The sequence below is a fragment of the Coregonus lavaretus genome (assembly GCF_964263955.1).
Source record: "Coregonus lavaretus genome assembly, chromosome: 4".
NCBI classification, from domain to species: domain Eukaryota; kingdom Metazoa; phylum Chordata; class Actinopteri; order Salmoniformes; family Salmonidae; genus Coregonus; species Coregonus lavaretus.
In genome coordinates, this window is record NC_139991.1 from 55,585,459 (window position 1) to 55,609,897 (window position 24,439).

The window sequence follows — 24,439 nt, forward strand, 5'->3', positions numbered from 1 at the left end:
AGCTGTCCTCCGGTTACACCATGGTGCTACCCTACAGAGTGCTGTTGAGGCTACTGTAGAGCTTCATTGCAAAACAGTGTGTTTCAATCAATTATTTGGTGACGTGAATATATTTAGTATAGTTTTATCTAAAAAGGATAACTTTTTCAATGTTTTAAAATTTTTCTTTTTTATGAAATTCACTGAGGAGGATGGTCCTCCCCTTCCTCTTCTGAGGAGCCTCCACTGCGTCATACCCAAGAAGACTCGAGGCTGTAATCACTGCCAAAGGTGCTTCAACAAAGTACTGAGTAAAGGGTCTGAATACTTATGTAAATGTCATATTTCTGTTTTTATTTTTTATTAAAAAATGCTAAAAAACAGTTTTCACTTTGTCATTATGGGGTATTGTGTGTAACATTTGATGAGGAACATGTTTTTATTTAATCAATTTTAGAATAAGGCTGTAACGTAACAAAATATGGAAAAAGGGAAGGGGTCTGAATACTTCCAAATGCACTGTATGCATTCCATTTGTTCAGGTGGGTAAGGGCAGTGTGCAGTGCAATGGCGATTGCGTCGTCCATGGATCTGTCAGGCCGGTAGGCGAATTGGAGAGGATCTAGTGTGTCGGGGAGGGAGGAGGTGATATGGTCTTTGACTAGCCTCTCAAAGCACTTCATGATGACGGAAGTGAGTGCTAATGGTTGGTAGTCATTCAGTTCAGAGATCTTGAAGCAGGTGGGTATAGAAGCCTGAGCTTGGGAGAGATTGAAAATGTTAGAGAACACAACAGCCAGCTGGTCTGCACATGCTCTGAGAGCACGGCTAGAGATGCCATCTGGGCTGGCAGCCTTGCGAGGGTTAACACGTTTGAATGACTTACATACGTCCTCAGTGGAGACTGTAAGTGTGTAGCTCACGTTATCATCAGGGGCTGTCCTCGGCAGCTCAGGGTCATTGTGCTTGAATCTTGAGAAAAAGGTGTTTAGCTCGTCTGATATGGTGGTGTAGGTGACCGTGATGTGGCTGGCTTTCTTTTTGTAATATGTGATCGTTAGGAGCCCCTGCCACATACGCTTTGTGTCCAACCTGCTGAATTGCTCCTCCACTTTGTCTCTATACTTGTGTTTCGCCATCTTGATTGATCTGCGTAAGTCATATTTGTACTGTTTAACCAAACTATTGTACCCTGTCACCTTGCCCTGTTTATAAGCAGCATCTCTCTCTTTCCGTTATCCTACAAGGCTGCTATTAATCCAAGGTTTTTGATTTGGGTATGTTTTGAAAGATACTATCGGTATCACGTCATCTATGCATTTTTTTATGAATCCGGTGACTGAGTCGTCGTATTCATTGACATTATCTCCAAATGCAACCCAAAACATATTCCAGTCCACGTGATCAAAACAGTCTTGTGTGAACAGAGTGTGAATTCTGATTGGTCGGACCGACGCTGTACAGACCTGATCACCGGAACTTCTCTCTTGAGTCTTTGTTTGTAGGTGGGGAGAAGCAAGATGGAGTCATGGTCGGATTTTCCAAAAGGAGGACGGAAGAGGGCCTTATACCCGTATCGAAAAGGCGTATAGCAGTGGTCAAGAGTTAGACAGTTGATGTGTTGTTAATAATTTGGGAGCACGGTTCTCAAATTACTTTTGTTAAAGTCCCCCACAACAATGAACACTGCCTCCGGGAATGTGGTCTCCAGTTTGTTCAGGGTCCAATGAAGATCTTTGAGAGCCTTTTTGGTGTCGGCTTGGGGCGGGATGTACACAGCCATGGTGATAACTCTCTCGGAAATTAAACTCTCTCGGAAGTTAAAAAGGACAACATTTTATGACCAAGTATTCCAAGCCAGTGGAGCAGAAACTCAAAAGTTCCTGTACATTCCCCCCGTCGCATGTGTTGTTGGTCATAAAGCGGAGCCCCCCACCCTTGCTCTTGCCAGAGAGAGCCCGCTTCCTATCTGCTTGAAAAACGGTAAAACCCGCTGGTTGAATATAATCCGTCTGGATGTCGGAGGAAAGCCAAGTCAAAAAAAAAAAAGAGTATGTTGCAGGAGCTGATGTCCCTCTGGAAGGAGATCCTCACTCTGAGTTCATCAAGTTTGTTCATTAATGATTGAACATTAGCGAGTAGTATGTTTGGTAATGGAGGACGGGTCGCCCGGCGTCTTATTCTCACTAAGACCCCTCCACATCTGCCTCTCCGTAGGTGTCTTCGCTTCCTACTCTCCGGTAGGACTCCCAAGCAGCTCGGCTCCTCGCTGAAGAAGCTAGTCCATTGTTCTGCTTTCTCAGGGAATTCGGAGAGGTCGGGTGGATGGTGAGTAACCAGCGATTCGTATTCCAAAAGTTCTACCCGGGTGTGTGAAAGTATTTGATCCCCTGCTGATTTTGTACGTTTGCCCACTGACTGTCACGCCCTGGCTCTGGGGACTCTCGTATGTTGAGCCAGGGTGTTATATTCTATGTTTGTATTTCTAGGTTGGTCTGAATAACTCCCAATCAGAGGCAACGAGTGTCAGCTGGTTGTCTCTGATTGGGAGCCATATTTAACTGTCTGTCTTTCACTTTGTGTTTGTGGTTTCTTGTTCCTTTTGATTTGTGTCGAAGGACTTCACGTTTCGTTTGGTGTTTTGATCGCTGTGGTGTACAATAAATCAATATGTACGCATCTCACGCTGCGCCTTGGCCCGCTACTTTTCAAGACGATCGTGACAGAAGAAACCACCACGACTGGGTCAAGCAGCGTGATGAGGAGAAAGGCTGGAATTACGAGAAGTGGAGAGAGAATTGGACGAGAACCATGGAGGCCTGGTCCACGGGGGAGAGACAAGCCCAGAAAATTTTTAGGGGGGGCTCACGCCGTGGACGACGGGGCAGCAGGAGTACGGGATAGAGTGGTGCAGAAGGTTGGCAGAGAGGGCCGCCAGGTTAAGGGGGCCACCGGTCACAGAGGAGAGGGAAAGTGTGGAGGCACGGCGAGAGGTACTGGGGTGTGTTACCAGTCCGGTCCGGCCCGTTCCTGATCCCTGCGTAGGGCCAGTGGTGTGTGTCCCCAGTACGGTCCGGCCTGTTCCTGTTCCTCGCATCGAGCCTGTGGTGCGTGTCGTCAGCCCGGCCCGGCCTGTTCCTGCTCCCCGCACCAAGTCTGTGGTGCGTTTCGTCAGCCCTGTCCGGCCTGTTCCTGCTCCCCGCACCAAGTCTGTGGTGCGTTTCGTCAGCCCTGTCCGGCCCGTTCCTGCTCCCCGCACCAAGTCTGTGGTGCGTTTCGTCAGCCCTGTCCGGCCTGTTCCTGCTCTCCGCACCAAGTCTGTGGTGCGCGTCGCCAGCCCGGTCCGGCCCATTCCTGCTCCCCGCACCAAGTCTGTGGTGCGTTTCGTCAGCCCTGTCCGGTCCGCTCCTGCTCTCCACACCAGGCCAGTGGTGTGCGTCGTCAGTCCAGCACGGCCCGCGCCTGTTCCCTGCACCAAGCCAGGGGTGCGTATCATCAGCCCGGTCCGGCCAGTGGCTACTCCACGCACCAAGCCAGGGGTGCGCTTCGTCAGCCCGGTCCGATCCGTTCCTGCTCCACCAGTGTTCAGTCCAGCTCCGGCCAGCGGGGCCAGACCGGATCAGGGGCGCTTTGGGGGGTTAGAGAGGGAGTGGGAGTCATGCCCGGAGCCGGATCCACCGCCGAGGCGGAGTGCCCACCCGGTCCCTCCCCTGTTGTGTTTGGTTGGCGCGGCCGGAGTCCGCGCCTTTGGGGGGGGGTACTGTCACGCCCTGGCTCTGGGGACTCTCGTATGTTGAGCCAGGGTGTTATATTCTATGTTTGTATTTCTAGGTTGGTCTGAATGACTCCCAATCAGAGGCAACGAGTGTCAGCTGGTTGTCTCTGATTGGGAGCCATATTTAACTGTCTGTCTTTCACTTTGTGTTTGTGGTTTCTTGTTCCTTTTGATTTGTGTCGAAGGACTTCACGTTTCGTTTGGTGTTTTGATCGCTGTGGTGTACAATAAATAAATATGTACGCATCTCACGCTGCGCCTTGGCCCGCTACTTTTCAAGACGATCGTGACACTGACAAAGAAATGATCAGTCTATTATTTTAATGGTAGGTTTATTTGAACAGTGAGAGACAGAATAACGACAACAAAAATCCAGAAAAACGCATGTCAAAAATGTTATAAATTGATTTGCATTTAAATGAGGGAAATAAGTATTTGACCCCCTCTCAATCAGAAAGATTTCTGGCTCCCAGCTGTCTTTCATACAGGTAACGAGCTGAGATTAGGAGCACGCTCCTAATGTCAGCTTGTTACCTGTATAAAAGACACCTGTCCACAGAAGCAATCAATCAATCAGATTCCAAACTCTCCACCATGGCCAAGACCAAAGAGTTCTCCAAGGATGTCAGGGACAAGATTGTAGACCTACACAAGCCTGGAATGGGCTACAAGACCATCGCCAAGCAGCTTGGTGAGAAGGTGACAACAGTTGGTGTGATTATTCGCAAATGGAAGAAACACAAAAGAACTGTCAATCTCCCTCGGCCTGGGTCTCCATGCAAGATCTCACCTCGTGGAGTTGCAATGATCATGAGAACGGTGAGAAATCATCCCAGAACTACACGGGAGGATCTTGTCAATGATCTCAAGGCAGCTGGGACCATAGTCACCAAGAAAACAATTGGTAACACACTACGCCGTGAAGGACTGAAATCCTGAAGCGCTCGCAAGGTCCCCCTGCTCAAGAAAGCACATATACAGGCCGTCTGAAGTTTGCCAATGAACATCTGAATGATTCAGAGGATAACTGGGTGAAAGTGTTGTGGTCAGATGAGACCAAAATCGAGCTCTTTGGCATCAACTCAACTCGCCGTGTTTGGAGGAGGAGGAATGCTGCCTATGACCCCAAGAACACCATCCCCACCGTCAAACATGGAGGTGGAAACATTATGCTTTGGGGGTGTTTTTCTGCTAAGGGGACAGGACAAATTCACTGCATCAAAGGGATGATGGACGGGGCTATGTACCGTCAAATCTTGGGTGAGAACATCCTTCCCTCAGCCAGGGCATTGAAAATGGGTCTTGGATGGGTATTCCAGCATGACAATGACCCAAAACACACGGCCAAGGCAACAAAGGAGTGGCTCAAGAAGAAGCACATTAAGGTCCTGGAGTGGCCTAGCCAGTCTCCAGACCTTAATCCCATAGAAAATCTGTGGAGGGAGCTGAAGGTTCGAGTTGCCAAACGTCAGCCTCGAAACCTTAATGACTTGGAGATGGCAAAGAGGAGTGGGACAAAATCCCTCCTGAGATGTGTGCAAACCTGGTGGTCAACTACAAGAAACGTCTGACCTCTGTGATTGCCAACAAGGGTTTTGCCACCAAGTACTAAGTCATGTTTTGCAGAGGGGTCAAATACATATTTCCCTCATTAAAATGCAAATCAATTTATAACATTTTTGACATGCGTTTTTCTGGATTTTGTTGTTGTTATTCTGTCTCTCATTGTTGAAATAAACCTACCATTAAAATGATAGACTGATCATGTCTTTGTCAGTGGGCAAACGTACAAAATCAGCAGGGGATAAAACACTTTTTTCCCTCACTGTAGTAATGTACGAAACAAACTAATTAAGAAAATTAGGGCTTACACAAGTCCGAATTTCTTATAGCCTAATTTTCAAGACATCAATGTACAGCTACATTTTTAGACGACACTGCAGAATACCCGCCATATGCATACAGTGGGGGGAAAAATTATTTAGTCAGCCACCAATTGTGCAAGTTCTCGCACTTAAAAAGATGAGAGAGGCCTGTAATTTTCATCATAGGTACACGGCAACTATGACAGACAAATTGAGAAGAAAAAAATCCAGAAAATCACATTGTAGGATTTTTAATTAATTTATTTGCAAATTATGGTGGAAAATAAGTATTTGTTCACCTACAAACAAGCAAGATTTCTGGCTCTCACAGACCTGTAACTTCTTCTTTAAGAGGCTCCTCTGTCCTCCACTCGTTACCTGTATTAATGGCACCTGTTTGAACTTGTTATAAGTATAAAAGACACCTGTCCACAACCTCAAACAGTCACACTCCAAACTCCACTATGGCCAAGACCAAAGAGCTGTCAAAGGACACCAGAAACAAAATTGTAGACCTGCACCAGGCTGGGAAGACTGAATCTGCAATAGGTAAGCAGCTTGGTTTGAAGAAATCAACTGTGGGAGCAATTATTAGGAAATGGAAGACATACAAGACCACTGATAATCTCCCTCGATCTGGGGCTACACGCAAGATCTCACCCCGTGGGGTCAAAATGATCACAAGAACGGTGAGCAAACATCCCAGAACCACACGGGGGGACCTAGTGAATGACCTGCAGAGAGCTGGGACCAAAGTAACAAAGCCTACCATCAGTAACACACTATGCCGCTAGGGACTCAAATCCTGCAGTGCCAGACGTGTCCCCCTGCTTAAGCCAGTACATGTCCAGGCCCGTCTGAAGTTTGCTAGAGTGCATTTGGATGATCCAGAAGAGGATTGGAGAATGTCATATGGTCAGATGAAACCAAAATAGAACGTTTTGGTAAAAACTCAACTCGTCGTGTTTGGAGGACAAAGAATGCTGAGTTGCATCCAAAGAACACCATACCTACTGTGAAGCATGGGGGTGGAAACATCATGCTTTGGGGCTGTTTTTCTGCAAAGGGACCAGGACGACTGATCCGTGTAAAGGAAAGAATGAATTGGGCCATGTATCGTGAGATTTTGAGTGAAAATCTCCTTCCATCAGCAAGGGCATTGAAGATGAAACGTGGCTGGGTCTTTCAGCATGACAATGATCCCAAACACGACGAAGGAGTGGCTTCGTAAGAAGCATTTCAAGGTCCTGGAGTGGCCTAGCCAGTCTTCAGATCTCAACCCCATAGAAAATCTTTGGAGGGAGTTGAAAGTCCGTGTTGCCCAGCGACAGCCCCAAAACATCACTGCTCTAGAGGAGATCTGCATGGAGGAATGGGCCAAAATACCAGCAACAGTGTGTGAAAACCTTGTGAAGACTTACAGAAAACGTTTGACCTGTGTCATTGCCAACAAAGGGTATATAACAAAGTATTGAGAAACTTTTGTTATTGACCAAATACTTATTTTCCACCATAATTTGCAAATAAATTCATAAAAAATACTACAATGTGATTTTCTGGAATTTTGTTCCTCATTTTTTCTGTCATAGTTGACGTGTACCTATGATGAAAATTACAGGCCTCTCTCATCTTTTTAAGTTGGACAACTTGCACAATTGGTGGCTGACTAAATACTTTTTTCCCCCACTGTATGCACACATACTCAGCTGAGTTCTTACAATAACTGAATTTCATATAATATTCAAGACATCAATGTTGCAGTAGAACAAATATCACAATATCGGAATATAACTTAAAATAAAATAAATTAATGTAAGCTACAGCAGAACACATATGAGAATATACAGTGCCTTGCCAAAGTATTCATCCCCCTTGGCGTTTTTAATATTTTGTTGCATTACAACCTGTAACTTAAATTGATTTTTATTTGGATTTCATGTAATGGACATACACAAAATAGTCCAAATTGGTGAAATGAAAAAAACTACTTGTTAAAAAAATATATAAAGAATAAATAACAGAAAAGTGGTGCGTGCATATGTATTCACCCCCTTTGCTATGAAGCCCCTAAATAAGATCTGGTGCAACCAATTACCATCAGAAGTCACATAATTAGTTAAATAAAGTCCACCTGTGTGCAATCTAAGTGTCACATGATCTGTCACATGATCTCAGTATATATACACCTGTTCTGAAAGGCCCCAGAGTCTGCAACACCACTAAGTTATTGGCACCACCAGGCAAGTGGCACCATGAAGGCCAAGGAGCTCTCCAAACAGGTCAGGGACAAAGTTGTGGAGAAGTACAGATCAGGGTTGGGTTATAAAAAACTATCCGAAACTTTGAACATCCCTCAGAGCACCATCAAATCCATTATTAAAAAATTGAACGAATATGGCACCACAACAAACCTGCCAAGAGAGGGCCGCCCACCAAAACTCACGGACCAGGCAAGGAGGGCATTAATCAGAGGCAACAAAGAGACCAAAGATAACCCTGAAGGAGCTGCAAAGCTCCACAGCGGAGATTGGAGTATCTGTCCATAGGACCACTTTAAGTGGTACACTCCACAGAGCTGGGCTTTACTGAAGAGTGGCCAGAAAAAAAGCCATTGCTTAAAGAAAATAATAAGCAAACAAGTTTGGTGTTTGCCAAAATTCATGTAGGAGACTCCCCAAACATATGGAAGAAGGTACTCTGGTCAGATGAGACTAAAATGGAGCTTTTTGGCCATCAAGGAAACCGCTATGTCTGGCGCAAACCCAACACCTCTCATCACCCCGATAACACCATCCCCACAGTGAAGCATGGTGGTGGCAGCATCATGCTGTGGGGATGTTTTTCATCGGCGGGGACTGGGAAACTTGTCAGAATTGAAGGAATGATGGATGGCGCTAAATACAGGGAAATTCTTGAGGGAAACCTGTTTCAGTCTTCCAGAGATTTGAGACTGGGACGGAGGTTCACCTTCCAGCAGGACAATGACCCTAAGCATACTGCTAAAGCAACACTCGAGTGGTTTAAGGGGAAACATTTAAATGTATTGGAATGGCCTAGTCAAAGCCCAGACCTCAATCCAACTGAGAATCTGTGGTATGACTTACAGATTGCTGTACACCAGCGGAAGCCATCCAACTTGAAGGAGCTGGAGCAATTTTGCCTTGAAGAATGGACAAAAATCCCAGTGGCTAGATGTGCCAAGCTCATAGAGACATACCCCAAGACACTTGCAGCTGTAATTGCTGCAAAAGGTGGCTCTACAAAGTATTGACTTTGGGGGGGTGAATAGTTATGCACGCTCAAGTTTTCAGTTTTTTTTGTCTTATTTCTTGTTTGTTTCACAATACAAAATATTTTGCATCTTCAAAGTGGTAGGCATGTTGTGTAAATCAAATGATACAACCCCCCAAAAATCCATTTTAATTCCAGGTTTTAAGGCAACAAAATAGGAAAAATGCCAAAGGGGGTGAATACTTTCGCAAGCCACTGTATAGGCCTCCTGCCTATGTGATAATATGAAGTGCATATTCAGATTAACTTCACAGTACAGAACAAGTTTGTAAAGGAAAAATAAGTTCCTACCTTAGTTTCAAAACCTCCCACAATGACTCCCCCCATGTCAAGTCCATTTAACTTCCGACAGTCCATTTCTTGCTCAAAGCCATGAGCATGCCTGTGGCTGTGATGTTTAGCCTCCTTGTAACTCTGTTCTGAAGACTCTGGCTGTAGTGCTTATTTTTTTCATTTTGAGTGTTATCTATAACCTGGGTGTCCTCTTTAGCCTTGTCTTCAATGCTTGCTGCCACTTAGTGCGCTTTGGTTCGGGCATGTTCAAAACCCTTTTTGTTGTTGTTTTTTACGTTGGAGGCAGAGGACATTACTGTACGTTCCACCCACTCTTTTACTAGTTTAATCCATCCAGTCTTTTCTAGACCCAAGCTCTCTAAATCTTTGCATGTTGTACAGCCCAGCTTTGAATATTGCTTGACAAGCCAGGGTTTATACGTTTGCTTGTTCTTAAACTGAGCCTCCGTCCGGTGGATGCAAATGTACATTTTGCCTCTGGAACAGGAGTGGAGAAATAGGATTTATTTTTATTTATTGAGCGAATATGAACGCACAGTTAGGGACCAGTTTGTAGAGGTGCTATCTTTATCAGCATCATAAAAGCTGATAGTATTTCAACCACTTAAAATATGAAATTATATCAGAAACATGTTGGATCATTTTCACAGCTTTGTATTTCCTTACAACCTGTCAAACTTATGTCATTTGGACATTTAGCACAAAAAATCACGCTCATGTACACCGAATGCACACACACACACACACACACGGACACACACACACACACACACTCACAGACACACACACACACACACACACACACATACACACACACACACAAATACACAAACATGTTCAAAAAGACAGTCACACTTGGATATACAGTACCAGTCAAAAGTGTGGACAAACCTACTCATTCAAGGGTTTTTCATTATTTTTACTATTTTCTACATTGTAGAATAATAGTGAAGACATCAAAACTATGAAATAACACATATGGAATCATGTAGTAACCAAAAAAGTGTTAAACAAATCTAAATATATTTTAGATTTTAGATTCTTCAAATAGCCACCCTTTGCCTTGATGACAGCTTTGCACACTCTTGGCATTCTCTCAACCAGCTTCATGAGGTAGTCACCTGGAATGCATTTCAATTAACAGGTGTGCCTTGTTAAAAGTTAATTTGTGGAATTTCTTTCCTTCTTAATGCGTTTGAGCCAATCAGTTGTGTTGTGACAAGGTAGGGTTGGTATAAAGAAGATAGCCCTATCCTCTACAACTCATCAAACAGGAACAACTTCCAAGAGGTCTGCTTCGAGGCATCAGTGACAGCTAGGAAAGATGAATGACTCAGACTCTCACAGAAAGTCATACAGACAGTCAGGCAGACACGACAGACAGACAGACAGAGAGAGAGAGAGAGAGAGAAAGAGAGAGAGAGAAATAGAGACAGACAGACAGACAGAGACAGAAAGAGAGGCAGACAGAGAGAGAGTGGGTCAACTCCAACCCAGCCGTCCTACCCTTGCAGAGCTGAGGGTGGTGGAGGTCATGTAGCTGGCTGACGAGGAGGCCAGGGTATCTGGGTAGGAGACCATGGAGAGGGAGTCAGGGTGGAGGGCGGCCACACAGGCACCCCCCTGCCGAGCCTTCAAAGCCTGGATCTCACGGCGCAGCACCATCCCATCGAAACGCTCCAGATCCTGGGGAGTCACCAGGCCACGCACCTCTGATAGCAGGGCGAACTGAGAGGAGGGGTGGGGAAAGGGAGGGAGACAGGGTTCAAGAGTTATAGGGAGCTATAACATGCATCAGGCTAAAACATGCATTAGGAGACTATGGGGAATGCAGACTGCAACTGAAGAACACTGTAAAGCACTCTACCAATTGTGAATTCAATACATTTGATAAATCATTGTTTTATATGAGGTGCAGGGCTAGGGCATTGACAGAAAGACAAGCGGCTATATAATATACTGAGAAAAACAGAAGTCTGAGCATCCACAAAAGCCTTAACATAAATCATGGAAAGTCTCACAAAACTTGTCATCCAAGTGATGGATGTACAGAGAAAAGGCAAGCAATCACCATAAGCATTACAAAGTGAGGGAACATAAGAACCCAATAAATAATGCACCTCACAACAACTAACGCAAACACGCACACACACACGCGCACGCACGCACATACACACTCACACATCCTCCCCCCACATCCCCCCATACATACACTTTCACTCCTCACCTTGGCATGTGTGTTGAGCAGTTCAAACAGGGCCATGACCAGCTGCTCCACCCCTATGTGTCCGTCCCGGTACTCCTCCACGTAGTAGCCCATGGTCTGCCTCTCTGTCTCTGTCAGCAGGTGGCGGGCCTGCTCCTCCAGCATGGCTCTGCTCTGGTTCACCAGGCTGGACAGGGTCACCTGGGAGCCCGCCACACCCTTATAGAACACCGGCTGGAGGGGAAGAAAGAAGGGACAAGGGACAGGGGGTAAGGAGGATGGTTGAAAAAGCAAGAGGGAAAAGATGAGTGTGTGTGTGTGTGTGTGTTTGTGTGTGTGGAAGAAGGAGGGTCAGATGGTGGTGAGAAGTGGGAAGGCGACACAGAGGTGAGGGGGGAGGTGTGTGTCAGGCAGGAAATTATAAATGAGAAACAAAGGGACAGAAAAAAACAGGGAGAGAGAGAGAGATAAATCATATGTACATGCCCATGCATTAGCCATTCCTCATCATCCATCCATCCAACCCACAGCTGGCATGGAGGGGCCAGAGTTCCTCACTCTAACACTGGCCCTAAGGGTCTTGGCTCTCATCACAAACACAGAACCATGGCCCACTCTGTGTGACAGCCCTTTTCTTTGCCAGCTCAGCCAATCCAATCAATTCACTGAGTGATGGCATCACGGCACTTGAGAAACAGATGAGAATTGTACTCTGTATTCACACACACACATACACACACACACACACACACACACACACACACACACACACACACACACACACTCATACAGAGCACATACGCACACATGCACGCACACACACAAGCTCTGTCTCCTCTCCTCACTCTTCCTTGCCCTCTCTTTCCCCCGCTCTGCACTCCTCTCTTTCTTTCTCTCTTTATCTCCTCGCTAGCAGCTTTCCTTGAATAAGCTCCATATTTAAAGACACTTCAAAGTCACCAGCCGCAAGGCTGTTTAAGAGAGATGGAGAAAAAGAGAGAGATGAAGAGAGAGAAAGAGACAGAGAGAGGCGGCTGGGAATGAAAGAGAAAGACATAAAGAAAGAGAGAGGAGGGAAGGAGAGAGAGAGGGGCACCCCAACCTCCTCACCTCAGCCTCCTCATCCCAAACTCTTAACCACTCTCATTCGTCTGTGTTAGCCATCAGGTCTGGGGAACGAAGTGTTGCAGCCTGCGCCAAACATAAGTCCCTACCCCAAGGTGAACCTGCACACTAATCAACTCTATACTTACAACATGCATTTAGATGAAGAATCCTATGGACAAGGGCACATTGGTTGTGTCCCAAATGGCACCATATTCCCTACAGAGCCCTGGTCAAAAGTAGTGCACTATATAGGTAATAGGTTGCCATTTGAGACGCAGCCTGAGAGTATAGTTCAAACCTACAAGGTGTAACAACAACCAATCCCTTTTTATTGCCAATCCATGTGATAGTCGTTAGGACACTGCTGGTGCCAGCGACAATTTAATTACTTAATTTGGTTAAATTAATTACAGCACTAAAGACTGCTCTCTAGATATTAGCTTCTGAGACCCAGGGTCTAGCCTGTAGCCCATGTTAAAATCTAGATCATTTAGCTATTTGATTTTGAATTTTTGGACTCCTGTAGGTATCCCCCCAAAAAATGTATTATAAGGAATAAGGTTTTGAAGTGTCTGTTGCTGTCCTATATCGAGGAGATATAAGAAAGCTCAGGAAATATTTTTCTTTTTTGGACACGTATTTAACCCCTTTTTTTGTTGGCACAAAACTACCTTCATACTTCCATTCATTTTTTTAACCGGTACCAGGTTACCTTCAGATGAGTCCCATGACATGACACTTGTGGGGGTCATAGCATGTTTGTGAGAGTCTAATCTTTTCATAGAGTGGTTATATTAGTTAGTAGGCCAAACCGTTCGGACGCTATAGTCGTTTTCATGAGAAGACCAATTTTTGGGATGTCTCATGGTCTGACAAACAGCGCTGTAGCTCTGTCACTTTCCTCCGCAAATGCAGAAGGCCGACATAGGCGGATGTGGTGGATTGAGACACAGCCCATTCAAACTTTTAAAAAATGTTTATTAGGATTTTTTTCGTATCTTAATTAGATTGACACAAGGGTGCGTCAATAGACTCCTAATTAAACTAAGACCCATTAATAGTCCTATCAAATACTACAGTGGCCAGTGTGCTGCTGGATTCTGTCTGTATCTGCATCCTAAATGGCACCCTATTCCCTACATAGTGAACTACTTTTGACCAGAGCCCTGTAGGGTTCACTATGTAGCGTGCCATTTGGGACGCGGCCTGGGTCTCTGCCAGATAAGATGACTGTACACTTTATCAAAGGCACCAACTACAAGCACCACTGACCACATTCCAATCAATACACAGAGAAAGGGATAGGACCAAAACAAAACAAGACAATACAAAGAGATGGAGACCACACAAGACAAGAGAGATATGCTCTCATCTCCTCACTGCTTACAGGTCAAATTCACACCACACTGTACTGTCTGGCACTCTGTTGTAAATCAATGTTGTAGATCAATGTAGATCAATCCACTTTGATAGTAGGATCAAAGTTCTTATATATTAAAACCTCATGACACTTCTACTAAAAGTACTGGATTGAGGAAAGCAATATACCGGTAGTGGAGTCCTGTGTCCACCAAATTAATTTGACCTTTCACCTGACAGATCAGTGAGAACTAAGAAATGGACATGGAAGATGTACTACACTCTGAGAAAAAATGGTTCCAAAAGGGTTCTTCGGCTGTCCCCATAGGAGAACCCTTTTTGGTTCCAGGCAGAACTCTTTTGGGTTCCATGTATAACCCTCTGGGGAAATGGCTCTACATGGAACCCAATAGGGTTCTACCTGGAACCAAAAAGGGTTCTTCAAAGGGTTATTCTATGGGGACAGCTGAATAACCCTTTTAGGTTCTAGATAGCATATTTTTTTCTAAGAGTGTAAGATTAGAACATGGGAAGGATGCATCATTAGGAAACCAGTGTGAAGGATGCATCATTATGAAACCAGTGTGAAGGATGCATCATTAGGAAACCAGTGTGAAGGATGCATCATTAGGAAACCAGTGTGAAGGATGCATCATTAGGAAACCAGTGTGAAGGATGCATCATTAGGAAACCAGTGTGAAGGATGCATCATTAGGAAACCAGTGTGAAGGATGCATCATTAGGAAACCAGTGTGAAGGATGCATCATTAGGAAACCAGTGTGAAGGATGCATCATTATGAAAGCAGTGTGAAGGATGCATCATTAGGAAACCAGTGTGAAGGATGCATCATTAGGAAACCAGTGTGAAGGATGCATCATTAGGAAACCAGTGTGAAGGATGCATCATTAGGAAACCAGTGTGAAGGATGCATCATTAGGAAACCAGTGTGAAGGATGCATCATTATGAAACCAGTGTGAAGGATGCATCATTAGGAAACCAGTGTGAAGGATGCATCATTAGGAAACCAGTGTGAAGGATGCATCATTAGGAAACCAGTGTGAAGGGTGCTTGGTGTATTTTTCTATCTGTCCTAGCCTAGCCACTAGCCAGCCTGTCACAGTACGAAGTGTGTGAGGGCACAAACAGCCACCACCCAGTCACCAGTCCCCAGTGACAATTACAAATCTCTCTGTTTACCCCTCTCTCTCTTTCTCTCTGTTTTTGGAGAAAAGGATAACATTAGCTTTCACAGGGGGAAGAAAACAAGCCAAGCCTGCAGCTCAGGGACCGAGAAAGACAGAGGTAGAGGATGAGGAGGAAGAATAGAGGAGTGATTTCACCAGCATAAGAAAGATGGCTGTGCAAAGGAAGGAAAAATCGATTTCACATGAGGTGGGACAGATTGGTTGTGAGTGACCTTGGAAGACCTATATCCAGGTATTAAATCCTAACCCTACAGAGAGTGGGACCCAGCAGACACATATGTAGTGGAATGGTATCAGGCTCAGAGACACATTCCTTAGTCTAGCCTCCTTAAACCAATGTCCACCTCTTTCAATTTCACCAAATGTCGATGAGAAGCCCAAACAGTTGATGTACAGTAAAAGCCTCTGGAAAGGATAATTTGCCTAGCTACAGCTAGGCAGTTATCCCATTCATAACACTAGGCAGTTATACCATTCATAACACTAGGCAGTTATCCCATTCATAACACTAGGCAGTTATCCTATTCATAACACTAGGCAGTTATCCCATTCATAACACTAGGCAGTTATCCCATTCATAACACTAGGCAGTTATCCCATTCATAACACTAGGATTTTCCCCCATTCATAACACTAGGCAGTTATCCCATTCATAATACTAGGCAGTTATCCCATTCATAACACTAGGCATTTTAGCTGGTAGGAGGCCGTTAGTGTATTGATTGACATCCATCTTTCCCACAGCATGCTGCCTGCTGATTAAATCACATTACCAGACCACAATGCTCCTTAATCAGATGGAGAAATGAATGAACAATCGTTTCATAACAATAACCATTAAGCTAATGTACTGGACCGAAGCGTCTCGGACCCTCTGCTAAATCATGCTGAAGCAAACTCTGTCTGCATCCCAAATGCACCCAATTCCTTATGTAGAACATTACTTTTGATCAGGGGCCATAGGGCTCTGGTCATGCACTATTTAGTGAATAAGGTGTTATTTGGAACACATCCCATCTCACTCTTCATCTACCTACACACATCACTGACCACCACAGACAGCCTGGTCTCATAGACTAGACGTAACATAGTAAATGCAAATTAGTATGATATGTTATGTTTGGTATGGTTACATAAGACAGAAGGTTACTTATGGCAAAAATGAAAGTAGGGTGGTTAGTTGGGGTGGATGGGTAGGTATAACGCAAACGTCTAGCAACCCAAAGGTTGCGTGTTCGAATCTCATCACGGACAACTTTAGCATTTTAGCGAATTAGTAACTTTGCAACTACTTATTACATTTGAGCTATTTTGCAATTTAAAAAAAAAAATATATATATATACTGTCACATACACTGGATAGGTGCAGTGAAATGTGTTGTTTTTACAGGGTCAGCCATAGTAGTAGAGTGCTCCTGGAGCAAATGAGGGTTAAGTGCCTTGCTCAAGGGCACATCGACAGATTTTTCACCTTGTTGGCTCAGGTATTCAAACCAGTGACCTTTCGGTTACTGGCCCAATGAACTAACCTCTAGGCTACCTGCCACCCTACTTAGCATGTTAGCTAACCCTTCCCCTAACCCTAACCTTAACCCTTTAATCTAACTCCTAACCTTAACCTTTACCCTAACCTTAACCTCTAACCCTAAACCCTAGCCTAGCTAACATTAGCCACCTAGCTAATGTTAGTCACAACAAATTGGAATTCTTTAACATACAGTATCATACGTTTTGTAAATTTGTAACATATTGTATGAATTACAATTCGTAACATATTGTACGAATTTCAATTCATAACATATCATATGAAATGAATGATGGACATCTAAAATACATACCATAGGAAATGTAACATATCACACTAATTGGAGGGGCCCAGATTTACTTTTTCTATGTTACGTCTACCACTGAGTCCAAGTTGCCACAGAAGTGAAATCGACCTCCAGAATATAGCAATTAAGCCGAACATTCAACTTCATCAGAGGGATGAGCTCTTACCTAGCTATACAGAGAGGCAACTTATCTGTGTGACTGTCTGTGGAGGAGCAGTGAGGGAAAGGGCCATCAGAGGCTGGAGCCCCTGGAGCCAAACAATGTTTACATCCTGGTATTAAACACACAGGGCCTTGTGACAGCTATTGAATCCTGGGGGCTGTTGCGGGTGGGGGAGGGGATTGGGGGTGGGGGTGGGGGGGTTGTGGGGGGTGGAGTGCTGGGGTGGGAGTGTGTGTGTTTGTGTGTGTGTGTGTGTGTGTGTGCGTGTGTGTCCATCTATTCCATGAAAATGGAACAATCCAGCGAGCCATTCTCTCCACTGATTGTGTGAGCTTCTCCGATCGATGGAAACGGAGAGGATAGCGTTTAAATGTGTATCCACCTCTACAACCTCATTGTGAAACCAGACTTACTTGTTATTCTTTCTTTGGGGGGAAAGCTATTAGCCAATAATAGCCCTGTCAAAATCAATTAGAGTCTATGCATAGCCACTGATTGGGCTATCTCATCCATTCACCATTAAAATGAAAGTAGTCTTATGCTAGATCCTTTGCTATGAGACTTTTGTTGTGCTGAACCAGTGCTGAAAACATACATTTTTACTCGATGTCACGGTGCAAGTGTGGTCATGTCACAAACTATTTCATTCTGTGATCTATTCTTAATTAATTAGCCAATCGGTCCATTCTGTCCTTTGGCTGTAATTAAAAAGAGTGGGATGGAGGGAGGGAAAGACGGATGTGGAGAGACGAACAATAGTCTCTCTATGACTGCTGTGATGGACTAAATCAAGATGAAGGACAGAGAATGGCTAGCAGCGGGGACTTGTTAAAATATCATCATCTGGCTTTATCTTCACAGCTGAAATTAGTTGGGAGCTGAGGACTGTTGACACTGTGCGAGGTTGTGGCTGGATGGATGTTTCATTTTAAAGAGTGTTCCTCCCTGTTCACATTGAACACCTTTGAAGATCTTACACAGTGTATTAAGAGCGCCTTCCCAGCTGACTTGGCCAACAGCTCTCAGTCTGCAGCTCTATTCTGCCTTGCATGAATTATAGCCAGTTCTGGGGCTTGGCAGCTCGCTTGGGTAAACTTTGAAAACTTTTTGAAACTCTCTCCTTCCTTCGCCAGAATTGCTCTCCTTATCTACCATCTCTCTCTTTCTCTCTCTTTCTCTCCTTACCTCTCTCTCCCTTTCTTTCCCTCTCTCTCCCTCATCCCCCTCTCTCTTTCCCTCTCTCCCCCCCTCTCTCCCTCATCCCTCTCTCTCCTTCCCTCTCTCTCTCCCTCTCTCTCCTTCCCTCTCTCTCCCTCATCCCTCTCTCTCCTTCCCTCTCTCCTTCCCTCTCTCTCTCTCTCTCTCTCTTCCTCTCTCTCATTCCCTCTCTCTCTCCTTCCCCCTCTCTCTCCTCCCCTACCTCTCTCCTTCCCTCTCTCCCTCCCTCTCCCTCTCTCTCCTTCCCTCTCTCTCCTTCCCTCATCCCTCTCCCTCCTTCCCTCTCTCCCTCATCCCTCTGTCTCCTTCCCTCTCTCCCTCTCTCTCCCTCATCCCTCTCTCTCATCCCTCTCTCTCCTTCCCTCTCTCTTTCTCCCTCTCTCTCCCTCCCTCTCTCCCTCTCTCCCTCTCTCCCCTCCCTCTCTCCCTCTCTCCCTCTCTCCCTCTCTCTCTGTGAAAAGTGCCCTATTTTTGTTTACTTCAAAAGCTCATTGTATTTCCTTTTAAGAGCGTCAGCTGATAAGAAGCCTATTTTATGACGTTTCCACTGGATCAGAGCATTACATTTTTCCCTTTTACGCTGAGTGGTTATCGAAAGGTAGAGAGCTGGAAAGATTTTTAAAATACATTGAGGAACTATTGTAATTCTCAATGGATGTAAAAACAGACTTCATTTGCTTGCTGTTTGAGGTGAAGAAAACATTACTTTGAGAAGCTCCACAGGTCATTAGTGGTGGTGTGTTAAGCCAATCAGAAATACTATCAAATCCCCAAATGGGCACATTTATATGCTTACATTTGCGCGCAGGCCAGGTAGCCTATAGGCCTACTTCTATGTGTGCGCATCCTTACTCAACATTGACAGGAGAGCTCCAAACAAAAGACAATTACTAAATTGACAGAACTCGTAAATGGAATACACAAGTTTACGCGCTGTATCCCGGGTGGCGCCATAACTCTACACAAATGCATTTCATTTCCGCCGGAAGTTGTTGGCACAACGTCTGCCGGTGTAAACACAGCGATGTCGACGCTAGCTTGGGAACACGGTTCTACTACTATGCCGCAACCCGTCAAGGAGCGGAGGGGGAGGAACTTGCAAGGGACTATTTGGAAACTCTGGGCAACAGCATTGAAACCAAAGGCTTAGTGGTGTGCGAAAAGGAACCGTGGCTTGCAGCATCTCCCGATGGAGTGATAAACAACGACATTCTGTTGGAGATCAAATCACCTGTGATGGGAAACAAGTCACTTGCAGAATTTTTGGCAACAAAGAACTGCGAAATCACAACTGTGGCAACTGTGGTCCTCTGTAGCTCAGCTGGTAGAGCACGGCGCTTGTAACGCCAAGGTAGTGGGTTCGATCCCCGGGACCACCCATACACAAACAATGTATGCACGCATGACTGTAAGTCGCTTTGGATAAAAGCGTCTGCTAAATGGCATATTATTATTATTATTATAAACGGAGATAGGGTAGATTACCATATTGCCTGCAATGGTCCAAAAGGCTACTACATGCAGGTACAAATTGGGATGCACTGCACAGGGCTTCAACACTCCAAGTTGGTGATCTGGAACAAAACTGAGCACCTAGAAATCGAAGTACCCTATGACCAAGGCTTTGTCCAGGGGCATATCATAAGGCTGCGCACATTCTACTTTGCCCACATGCTCCCGAAAATTGTTGATGATTTTGTTGAGGGAAGGTTACAGTTCTGCAGTAAATATCTCAGCATTTTAAAACCAAAATAAACTGCCTTATTTAGGTCATGCCCACAGGAGCCAACAGATGTCCATTGTTTACATGATCTCTTTATGCTGTGCAATATATCAGTGTGCCTACTGTTTGAGTGAAAATAAAGTTTGATGTAATTTCAATCCTTAGAGTGCTACAATTTATTTTAACACAGTTCATAATTCATAGTAAGCTCATACTGTACATAAATAACACTGGATTAATTAATTGTTTTGAGGAAACTAAACAAATGGCTTCAACAAGAAAGATTGCGTGTTTAATCTTAACAGGTATTAAAAAGTAAAATACAAAAGCAGCGCACACAATTACATCACTATGAAAATATTCATATATAATATAAAAAAATACAATGCACGCAGTATTTGTTGTGTTTATCTGTATTTAATGAACAACATGGCTGGGTGTTGGTAGACAGGGACACAGGGCAAGATTCTAAACCTCACTGATCAGTGGACTCTTCAGGTTAAGTAGGCCAGCACAGATGGTTAAGATGTTGTCCAGTTTCGGTGCCATGCTGATGGGAACATTCTGGGATAAAATCTTAAACACCTTCAGTCTCTGGATTGCTCTTTCCACATGTATGCGGACATTGGCTACTCGCCTGGTGCGTGTCGTCTCCTCATTGGTCAACTGATTGCGCCTGTAGGTGAAAGCAGGGATGTTCAAACTGACCCTTCTCTCATCAAGCAAGTCTCGAATGGTGAACCCACGGTCCGCCATGACCTCATCACCAGCCCTCAGATAGTCTAGGAACCCACTGTCCATGGTGATAAACTTATCGCTGCTTCTGCCAGCATAGGCATCAGATATAAACATGATTAGCCCATTAGGGGCCACAGCGACGAGATATTTCACAGTGTTGCGTGATTTATACTGGCTGAAAGTGTCACTCCTTGAGTCGTGGTTTGTGGCTCTCTGCATGGCACTTTCGGCACAGTCAATGATGCAGGTGGTTCGAGGGTAGTTCCTCTGAAACGACAAGGGCATGGTGGCACGAATGGTCTCTCTTGGAAGCCAGGGGATCAGGACTTTGAACTGTTCACCCATCACGTCAATCCAGTGACTAATCACAACGCTTGCCATGGATGTAGACACATTGAAGCGGTGAGCAATATCTCCTAATATTAGGTTTAGTTTTAGTTTCATCAACGTCATAAGTATTTGGTCAACAACAGGAAGGGTAATTGATGGCTTACTGAAAGGCAACAACACCGTCACCAGGGTGAAGAATTGAACCATAAGCACTCCTGTATACAGCCGGGACCTAGCATCATCAATGACCGTGGTGCTGGTCACAGTAGGACCCATTTCTGCCTCGCACTGTGTGGCCTTGTCTACTTTAACAGACTGTGTTGTTGAACAGTAAATGTGATCAATATGTGACGGATCCTCCCATTGGGTCTGGGCATCTCGAAATGTTGGTGTAGCAGGCTCGGCCTCACAGACAGGCTGACAGGTTTCTGGAGCATCTAAAAAGGGGAAGAGAAAACATGGATGGAGCAAAATTAATGCAGGCATAGAGTCCTCTCACTACAAACATCACAATGGAAAAATGTGTACTACAACATTGCACTCACACGCACACACACAATCATCATCACAACAGCCTGCCACCTTGCATTGTATTTATGATGTAGACTAAGGCACACGCAGGCAGGCACACACACACACACACACACACACACACACACACAATTAATGATGTAGCTATCGTGGGCATTGTTTGTCCCATCTCCAAAACAATCAACTGCCTTAGAAAAATACCGGTAGCAAGCAATGTTAATGTATGACAACTTCTTCATAATTAACAGTATTGTCAGCTTCATAGCTAAAGTTGCTGAACTTACCCTCAGATTCAAGTCTGCGTTTCTTTATCTGGGGGGAGGCAGTGGTCCGCTGGGTGAGTTGACGCCTCTTTGGCTGGGGAGGGCGATTGTATCCCAACCACAACTCTGGGAAAGGATTATCCTTGGTAGGTTTTTGGTCAACAAAGTGATAGGAACAAACAAAAACGTTGAGGGGTGGTTTCTTTAGATTCAATGCCTTCAGCCAGGTCCTTGATTCCGAGTCGGTATCAGGCTTGCGAAAAAATGTAAACAATGGAGCGCATGGACATTGCCTCTTCGTAGCTGGTTTGTGGTCGTAGCACTCTCTATCTAACCACTCGTTCAGGTGCTTTCTCGAGTTTTTGCAACCAACTACCGCACACGTCGTTCCCGAACCACTTTTCTTCATGTTGTAATTGTAATTTTTATATCCTCTTTGTCACTGCGATATCAGTGCTTTGTCGGCACAACGGAGCTAGCTAGCAAAACAAACCCAGCCCGGCAGAACGGAAGTGGATTGCATCGACGGGAGGAGTTCAGGAAGTAGAGCGGAAACGGCTCAAAAACGTGTGTATTAAATAAACCAAAACTTGTTTCTCACAAGTGTAGCATAGGTTGCGCACTCTGCAAACAATGTGTCCACTCCGACAATGAGAACAGGAAGACTGGAATAATACAATTGAATGCATTAAAATAAATTACCGTAACCAAAGTAACAAACATTGTAGATTAGAAATTATAGGAATTAACGGTAAATGTACTACTGGTGATATATGTAATGGGGAATTGATATACACTAACAATCAAACGCAAACAATTCCCACATGAAGTTATGAAACAATGAATGTGCACAAATTGGCGGGAGAGAGCGCATTCTGGAGAGAGAAGTGCATTGTGCATCTCGGCGCATGGTCAATCCGACGTCCATGCAGCATTTACGGTGATACGGCCTCAGCAGAAGTCAGGGCAAGAATGGCCTCAGCAGAAGACAGGGCATTCATACTTCTTGCGCTTTGCGGAGCTGTTGTCAAGGAAGTGAGTTTGTGTTTATACAGGATGTACCGCCCCTACCTACCGTCAACCAATCATGTCAATGCAGAGCTATACAGAGCCCTCCGCATTGTTACAAACTTTGGGAGGCGCATGGCGATGCGGTACAGAGCTCGATTTGGCCTCTGCATGCCTGTGGAGGCTCCGCCATTGTGTCACATCCTCCATATGGAGCCTCCGACAACATTTTAGAATCAAGCATAAATTGGCTTTTAGTCTAGGCCTCCGCAATGGATTAGTTCACTGAGATGGGCGCAAATATACAGTGCATTTGGAAAGTATTCAGACCCATTGACCTTTTCCACATTTTGTTACGTTACAGCCTTATTCTAAAATGGATTCAATTGTTTTTTTCCCCTCATCAATCTACACACAAAGCAAAAAACGTTTTTTAGACATTTTTGCAAATGTATTAAAGAAAAGTTCACAATAAAGTCAATTCTTGAATATGAGTTGTGGACATGAGAGTAATAGGAGTATTCTCTTTCAGTTAGATGTTTTGTACAATTTCTTCCCTGCTAGAGCTGCTCCGGTCAACTGTAAGTTGTGAACTGGAAACATCTAGGAGCAACAACGGCTCAGTCGCGAAGTGATAGGCCACACAAGCTCACAGAACAGGACCGCCGAGCGCTGAAGCGCATAGCACGTAAGAAACACTCACTACAGAGTTCCAAACTGCCTCTGGAAGCAACGTCAGCACAATAAATGTTAGTCGGGAGCCTCATGAAATGGGTTTCCATGGCCGAGCAGCCGTCCACAAGCCTAAGATCATCATGCGCAATGCCAAGCGTCGGCTGGAGCGGTGTAAAGCTCGCCTGTCATTGGACTCTGGACCAGTGGAAACGCATTCCCTGGAGTGATGAATCGCGCTTCACCAGCTGGCAGTCCAACAAACAAATCTGGGTTTGGCGGATGCTAGGAAAACGCTACCTGCCCCAATGCATAGATAATGGTCTGGGGCTGTTTTTCATGGTTCAGGCTAGGCCCCTTAGTTCCAGTGAAGGGAAATCTTAACGCTTCAGCATACAATGACATTCTAGACGATTCTGTGCTTCCAGCTTTGTGGCAACAGTTTGGGGAAGGCCTTTTCCTGTTTCAGCATGACAATGCCCCCGTACACAAAGCGAGGTCCATACAGAAATAGTTTGTTGAGATTGGTGTGGAAGATCTTGATTGGCCTGCACAGAGCCCTGACCTCAACCCCATCAAACACCTTCGGGATGAATTGGAACGCCGACTGTGAGCGAGGCCCAATCGCCCAACATCAGTGCCCGACCTCACTAATGCTCTTGTGGCTGAATGGAATCAAGTCCCCGCAACAATGTTCCAACATTGGTGGAAAGCCTTCCCAGAGGAGTGGAGGCTGTTATAGCAGCAAAGGGGGGACCAACTCCATATTAATGCCCATGATTTTGGAATAAGATATTAGACGAGCAGGTGTCCACATACTTTTGGTCATGTAGTGTATTTATTCCGGGCCTTGCCAGTTTAAATTCCATCTAACTTT

General features: G+C 44.9%; 1 protein-coding gene across 1 annotated transcript in view; it reads right to left on the reverse strand.

Annotated features, from left to right (window-relative positions):
- LOC311127967 (whirlin-like) overlaps positions 1 to 24,439 on the reverse strand; it is a 149,022-nt gene that overhangs the window by 25,221 nt on the left and 99,362 nt on the right. Inside the window, exons 6-7 of the mRNA XM_084159878.1 lie at positions 11,432 to 11,644; positions 10,711 to 10,932 (exon numbers count right to left, since the gene is read on the reverse strand). Coding sequence (XP_084016004.1) covers positions 10,711 to 10,932; positions 11,432 to 11,644 — 435 coding nt within the window. The remainder of the gene's footprint in view (positions 1 to 10,710; positions 10,933 to 11,431; positions 11,645 to 24,439) is intronic.